Genomic DNA, 8,016 nt, shown 5'->3' with positions numbered 1-8,016 from the left:
CGGATAACGAGCATGAAGGCATGCAGTCGCGGCGTTCAGATTATTGCATTAGAATACTCACGGTGGAAAAGTTCGACGGCGTGCTCAGCATTTCGACGGAAACACGACGTTTCAAGTCGAAATTTCAAGGGTGCGAGCTTGTTTGAACAGTTTAAACGACGACTACACTCGCTGCGCGTCGGTACATAAGAATAAAAGAAAAGAAAAATACTAAGCAGGTAGAAGAATAGAAACAATCCTTGCAAGATCCCTCGCAGGTTAAGTGTCGATTGTTTACGTACACGCGTTACCTGAATTTCCGGGAACGAGGAACCGTTCGTTATCGTCCCCGTGGCGTTTCATTTGAGATTTTCTTTCACAGTCGATCGCGAGACACCCGTGAGTCGAGGGTGCCGCGGCGAAGGAGCGCGAGCTCGCGTCCGATAGGAAGTATAATGGAATGAAAATCCGGAAGAGAAACTCGAGTCGTATTATATCGCGCTGACGATGGTGTCGCGGTGTCGTTGCGCCATAATTCCGACCTGACAGCTGTCCGCGCTCGATCTCGGACTAATGTTACACTCGATCATGGATCCGTTACGTTTTTGCACCACCACGGAGCGAAATTCGCCGCATTCGCTGGTCGACGGTTGGTTCCCACGGGCGCGTGCACCCTTCGTGAGGATCCGTTTGAACGCTTCCCGGAACTCTGTGTTGAAGATGCTGTAGATGATCGGGTTGAAGGCCGAGTTGCTGTAGCCGAGCCAAGTGAGTACCTGTTATACATTGGATTCTGCAATTTCTTTTGTTTCTTGCCGTGTATTTTTCGCGGATAACTAGATCGAAAGAGGCCTAAGGGGATCATTCCACGCGAAAGTGGACCGTTTTTGGAGCACTATTTCAGATTTTGTTGAAATTTGGATATGTTGTAGGCTTGAGCGATATACAAACGTATCTCGAAGGATTTTTGAACAATTTTAAATACTGTTGATTTTACAGCTGTTTGAAATTTAGGGTCTACCTTTTTTCAATAAATCATAACTATTGAACTAACAAACTGATCGAAATTAACTTTGCGGGTACTCACAGTGGAGACATAAGAGTACCAAATAAAAATTATTTCAATTAAAAAAAAATATTCTTTAACCATCTGTTTTGCAATTGTTTTAAATGCCCTGTTTTTATACCGGGAAACTATTTAGAAATTTGAAAAAAAAAAAAGGATATTGCCCAATTTGTTATTTTTATGGGTATATGTTCGAAAATATAGGACACTTTAAAATTGATCGTATGAAAATTAATTGAATTTAACATTGCGTCGATGTTTGGAACGCGATCGGTAACGATTCTGAGAGGACAGAGATCGATTAGAGTGGGTTTTGTCGTACTTGGAACGCCCGGACTGATATGCAGGTCTTGCAGTACGCGGCAACGATGTTGACGCAGAAAAACGGCACCCAGCATATTAAGAATACACCCATGATCACGCCCACGGTGATCGCGGCCTTGTGATCGGACACGTGATAAGGGCTCGTCGGCTTCGTTTTCGTTTGCGGTTTCGGCGGCTTGTTCCGTGTGCTTTTCGCTCGAAAGCTCTTGGCCATCGATGTGTCCGGCAACTTCGTCACCGCACGGATGCTTTTCACGTGTTTCTGCGCGTAACAATAGAGCCTGGAAACACGATCGACGGGTGAACGGTTTTAACCAACGTGCCCGATAGAATTGGTAGGAAAGGGGGCGCGCTTACGTGGTTGTACATTGCTGTGTTCCCCATTGTATTGTACACTTAGGAGCAAACTCAACTTCCACTAGGGGAAAAATTGCTGAATTTAATGTGAAATCAATCCTGAAATTGATGTTAAATCGAATGTTAATTTGGCATAAATTTCAGTAATTCCAAATACCAACAAGTAGTAGAATGGTAGGAGACCCTTTTGCGTCAACTTTTTCCCCTAGCGGAAGCCGAGTTTGCCCGTGGCGGTACATATTTGCGTGGCCCCCCCCCCCGTTACGCTGTTTTTTGTTCGAAAAGTGCTCTGTAGCGCTGCCGAGAATTGCTTGGAACTTACCTGCAATAAATTCCCAGCATCACGATGCAGGGCACGTAAAAAGATATGGAAGAGGAGACGACCGCGTAGGTGGGTGTAAGGTCTAAGGCGCACGTAGGGTGTTCCTAAAAGACAAAATGATGGAAGAGTGGACGCGCCAAAGTCGTTTGGTCGTTGATTTCGTTTTTCCACGTGACGCTTTTTTTTTTTCGCTTTCTCTCTTTTTTTTTTTTTTCTCTTTCTCATTCTCTCAGGCTAGCTTTAAAAGTTTAGGGAAGGTTGTTTTGGGACTCGTACCTCTTGGCCGTCGTCGTAAACTACGGGTTCGTCGGCCCGGTGAAGGCCTAGGCTAATCGGTACGAAGGATATTAGTCCTGCGAGCAGCCACACGATAACGATTCCAGCAACTGCCACTCTTCTTGTCACCCAACGACCGTATCTGTTCGTCGAGTAAACGGATCACCTTAACAACGAGATCGATTTGACGTGGGAGTGTTATCATTAGACTGCGGATTTTTGTGCAAATACAAATTTTTTTGGAGTTAGTTTACAGAAACTAGAGTCAAACTAGGATCTGTTTACATTATTTACCGTTCTACCAGGTTACAAATATTATAATAATTTCTTTAAAATTTATCAAACATTTATGTATAGTGAATTCTCGAGTATCGTGTGTATATGCAAAAAATCCGCAGTCTTAGTTGTCGGTATATGTATCGAGGGAGGAACACTTGCCTGAGAGGATCCTTGATATGAATGTAACGATCGAGGGATATCGCGCAGAGGTTCAGTATAGAGGCAGTGCTGCACATTACGTCGAAAGCGATCCAAGTGTCGCAGAATCGTGGACCGAAGACCCAGTAGCCTAGGAGATCGTTGACGCCCGCGAATGTCATTACCAAACATCCGACGAAGAGATCGGCGATCGCGAGCGAGGCGAGGAAGAGATTTCCTATCCTCCGTAAACCACGGTCCGTGTAAATCGCCACGCAAACGAGTATGTTGCCAGCGACCGATAGAAATATCAATATCAGGAAGAGGAAACCTGAAAGATACAGGGAAACAATACTTGATTAATCGATCGAGCTCGAATCGTTAATTTGTCGGTCGCCCCTCGAAGACCCTTCAGACGCACGAATACCTATGTATATACAGGGTGTCCCGAAATAGCTTCGACTCCTGGAAATAAGGGGTTCTTGAGATTATTTGAAGTAACTTTTTCCTTAGCGAAAATGTTATCCGAGGCTTTGTTAACGAGATATTAACGAAAAACACCGAAATTTCTTAACAAAGCCTCGGGGAACATTTTTGCTAAGGAAAAAGTTGTTTCAAATCATACCAGGAACCCCTCATTTCCCGTAGTCGAAGCTATTTTGGGACACCCTGTACTTACAACGGGCATCAAAAGTATTCGTACACCCTTTAAAATAAACAACTTTTTTCAAATTGGTCTAAATGATTTGAGTTCTTTTGTGAAGTTGGGGAAATTAGTTTACTAAATGACGTGTAAAGAAACTTAAAAAGTTGCAATTGGTTGAAATTGCGAAGAAAGTAGTAAAGGTCACTTTTTACAACTTTTTAATCTGAGGCTATAATATAAATTTAATAAATAGATATCGTCGAAATATATTTATGAAATTTTCATTACAGTCTTAAATAAAAGAGTTGTAAAAAACAACCTTTACTATTTTCATCGCGATTCCGACCAACTGCAATTTTTTCGAATTTTTATTACACATTATTTAGTAAACTGGTGTTCCTAACATCACAAAACAACTCAAGTTCCTTGGACCAATTTTAAAAAAGTTGTTGTGTTTTAAAGGGTGTGAGAATACTCTTGTTACCCGCTGTATGTACGTGCAGTGGGTCGAATATGTATTTAGCATTAGTTGTATCTAAGTATGTTTGTTAGAGAAGATCACGGAGCGTGCAAAAACTTTTTTCCAGGCAAGATAGAGGAGCGTAATACTCGATATTAAATGACGGGACGAAACAGGTTGTGCGGATTGTAAAGCCGACAAGTTTTGAATAAGTTTTTCGCGAGCTGAAAGAAGGGACCGCGAGAACCGGAATGGGCTACGAAATAGAAAGGGGACACGAAGATATTGGACAAGGTTAGATCAAAGTTTTCGAGCGTACGGCCTCCCAGAGGGTTGTCTTCGAGGGGCGAGTCGCGATCGATCAAATGGGAAGTTTAGCGAACCAACTAGAAGCCCCGACAACAGCGAGAAAGCGCCTTCAGGCAGATCTTCTTCTTCCCCTTCTGTCACATTATTCTGTAAGCACACAAAATAATTACATGTAGGTAACTGCATCTATATTGAACCTCCCGGTGCATCGGAATGTCTTATCCGGAAAATGTTTTTGTTTCATTTCGAGCGAGCAATTTCGCGAAAAAGCGTTGGTACGCAAATAAACGGCTTTTCAACAGGGACTTTTTCAAAAAATTTTAAATATAACATTTCGGATGAAAGTTCTATAATTCTTTATTGATATGTAATGTAGAAAGTCTACAATTTATGAATAAAAAAGAATATCGGACAAATTCCATCACGATCACAGACGTCGATCCTTTTGTCAAAATTTTCGATTAGATTTTTACATAATTGCGAAATCTTACGATATATAGTTTTCACAGATCCACCATTTTCGTAGTGGATTTGAATTATTTTTACACAATTTTCGATTAAAATTGGAGACGTTATAATTAATTGTGGACCTTGTACTTGACATATGTGAAAAAACAGATTGACAAAACTGTCACCACATCCACAACTACCCCTATTAAAAAACCAAAGTCCCTGTTGAAAAGCCCTGTATGTAGCTACCATAAGTTGCTTCGGAATAGGGGAAAGAATATCAAAGTAATCGTCGACGTTGAAACTTATTTCGATGCTCGGTACCACGCTGGGTACGCTTTCTTTTCGTGGTCTCATGCTTCAATTTTTCTCCGCTCATCTCTTATTCGCTTCCCTCCCGCGGGTATCCCATTTTCTTATTGGAATTTGATGGAGCACGGGCAAACAGTTTTCTTCTTGCACCTTGTAGAGAGTAGGATCATCTTCTAAAAACGTAGCGAACGCCAGGGGTTTCTGACTGAGAATGGCGTGTGCTGGAACGCGCGCGTTTGCACGCGGATACGTCTATTTTCTCCTTTCATTTTCCCGATATTTCACGGCAAAGCTCTGGATACACCCAGGAATACTCTCGAGATTCGTATTCACGGAAAATCGATACTACAGACGGACCAAGATGACGTCGGGTTTACAGGCTCTTTACTTCTGCCTGAACGCGTTGTCTGTCAAGCCGTCCTATCCCGCCTCGAAGACACGTAAAAATATCGAGATGAAGGGTGCCTGGCTGGCTGCCTGCCTGTCGGGCTGGTCTGAAGCCTCGGCGATACGCGTATACATCTATGAATAGTCCGATGGCATCGTTTCCTAGCGGAATTTTGCTTTCTTCTTATTATCATACGTTGATGAGATGCACGTAGCGCCGGTGACTCGTGTGTCGTATTCTGTCCGTGCGAATACGTACAGTGAATCGCATTAATATTCGGACGCGTTGGTACTTGGACATGTAGGGTGAAAGACCTAATTAGTGACACTCTAAGAAATGACACCGACATTATTGCATAATTTTTGTATCGACTGACCGAAAACACAAGTTTTTATTTGTATTTATTATTTATTGAAACTAATTATTATTAACCCTTTGCCATGTGATTTCCTTTACGACTTCACTCTGAAGAATTTCTTTATCGTTAATATTTTCCCAGATATAAAAGGAATTCTATTCTTATGACAAGTGTTACATGTATTCTCAACCTATGTTAATACGAGCGAGAGAGTATTTCACGTCGACTCATAGAAAACGGATAATATATATGTTTACTAAATTCACCGAGAAAAGAATCTCTGAAAAGTTTCGTTAATGTATTAATGTATTCCATTTCGCTACGTCTAATTCCCTTCGTCGATCAATCTTCTTCCCCCGATTAAGGTATCGCACACGGTTCTCGTTTGACACACGTGTCGGAGAGTTTGCATCGGCTAGCAGCTAATTAATAGACGATAATCGACAGGGTTGTAGACCGCCGCGTTTCATCGACCGTTGTAATCACGACAACCGTGTCTGGACGAATCGCCGTGGTCCGATCCAAACCGATCGGCTCCTAACAATTTCCAATTTTCTCCCATTTGTACTTTCTTCTCATCACCGAAACCTACTTCCCAGATATTCACACGCGGATTCCACCTGTTCGGTCCAGGCGTGGATTTATGGATAGTGTTTAGCGATCGTTTGAATAATCACGGTCCCCGCGGCGCTCGTAGAAATCGAAACTTTTCTCTTTCTCGACGAGGACACGCGACGTGTGTCCTCGTTTATTCGTCTCGCGAGGAGGGAAAGCGATTCTGTGTCTTACGAACATTTGTTTGACGGAAAACCCATCCGTACCAACGGAATATCGGACAATCGCTTCACGATTTTCTCTCCTCGAGGTGTCTGGTTCCGTAGGAAAGTGTGAGAATTATCGATTTTTGACAGACTGTTCGGCAGAATTTTATTCAAATAATATACAGTGAAAAGCAGCAGAGACGCGGCTTTAAGGGGTGAAACCACCCCTCGAAGTTTCGAACCGAAATTTTTTTCTTATAAACAAATTATATTTTGGACAATTTGTTAGCACCATATTATTCTAAATAAAAAACCGCAAACCTCGTCCATTAGAAGTTTTCATGTATCTCCTCTGGTTTTCGAGATAGTACCTTCGGGTCGAAACTTCGAGGGGTGGTTTCACCCCTTAAAGTCGCGTCTGAGCCGATAAAAAAAAAATACGTATCCCTTATTTTTGACTGCTTAACAGACACACGAAGTTTCATCAAAATCGGAGGGAGACACTTCCGTGCCTTCTCTTGTCAGTAGCTCGTATTCAATCGACGCGAGGCTGGAATAGATTGGGCGTCATTGATCGGAAAAATCGCATCGGTAATTTATTAAATTATTCCTGCTCAACCGGAAGCCTCGTGTACCGAGACCGTAAAGAGCTTTCCGGTTCAGCTGGAGAAAAGAAGGCTGTCTTAAAATGATTAACGTTACATCCATTTTTCCATTTTTGTTCTCCGCGGCTTCCCGAGCTGGGAGAGTATTTAATGGCTCTTGAAATCTCCGCGGCCCGCCCTTACTTTTAAGGGGATCGTATTTTTTCTCGACCGTTCCGTTGGCAATGGAGAAAAAAAGGGGTAAAAAAGAACAACACACCACCTCGGTTATGGTACCTGTGCCGGTCGCCTCGCCGGCCGGTGCATTGATTTTCTGGACGCTGGTGCAACTGGGAACGCATGCATATGCAGCGGGGGAGGAAAGATTTCATTGCGGTTGGCAGACTGCACACTCGGCCCATTCCCCAGTCGTGGCGAGTTATTGCTTAATTAAAAAATTAAGATCAACCGAGCGATTCGCGTTAACAGTAAATCCTCGATGAGTGCTTGAAGGTTCCTTTGCTCTGACAACGAGGGGTCCCCAGGTGTTACGTAGACTTTTTAATGAGGTTTAGCACAGTGATAGATCTTGGAATTCTGAAGTAAATGATATTTGTTTCAACCACATATGGCCGTTAGTTTATGAAATATTTAATGTTCAGTGCTGAAGAGCCTTCGAACACTCATCCAGGATTTACTGTATTTCGTTTACCTTGGCCGGGATTAAATATTCCATTGGAAATATCTTTGAGAATGAAAGACTAGCACGAGTGACGATTCAATTACGTCTCGAGGTTTCGAGTTGAATTACAATCGGCGAAACGATTCGTGATTCCTAATGAAAACAGTCTTGTTCGGTGTTGAAGCTTTCTCCGAGCAATTGCTGGTAACCGTTAGACTCGGCGATTACGGTGAAATGTATGTTTGTGTGTTGCTATGTAACGCGCGATTATCGTGCACTTAATTGAACTGCTTATTTCGGTCGCGTTAATTACATTACGATCGCA

The 8,016-nt window shown here is 42.6% G+C and overlaps 1 protein-coding gene across 1 annotated transcript; it reads right to left on the bottom strand.

Annotated features, from left to right (window-relative positions):
- Positions 1 to 470: 470 nt before the first annotated feature.
- On the bottom strand, positions 471 to 2,938 carry LOC107189217 (dopamine receptor 1-like). The gene is made up of 5 exons (XM_015577701.1): positions 2,763 to 2,938; positions 2,325 to 2,466; positions 2,049 to 2,152; positions 1,368 to 1,650; positions 471 to 755 (listed from the first exon to the last, which is right to left on the bottom strand). The coding sequence occupies exons 1-5, from the start codon at positions 2,921 to 2,923 to the stop codon at positions 471 to 473; spliced, it is 975 nt and encodes a 324-aa protein (XP_015433187.1). The 5' UTR covers positions 2,924 to 2,938.
- Positions 2,939 to 8,016: the final 5,078 nt, after the last annotated feature.

The sequence above is a fragment of the Dufourea novaeangliae genome, unplaced genomic scaffold, assembly GCF_001272555.1.
Source record: "Dufourea novaeangliae isolate 0120121106 unplaced genomic scaffold, ASM127255v1 scaffold146, whole genome shotgun sequence".
NCBI classification, from domain to species: Eukaryota; Metazoa; Arthropoda; class Insecta; order Hymenoptera; family Halictidae; genus Dufourea; species Dufourea novaeangliae.
This window is presented reverse-complemented; position numbering and strand designations above follow the sequence as displayed.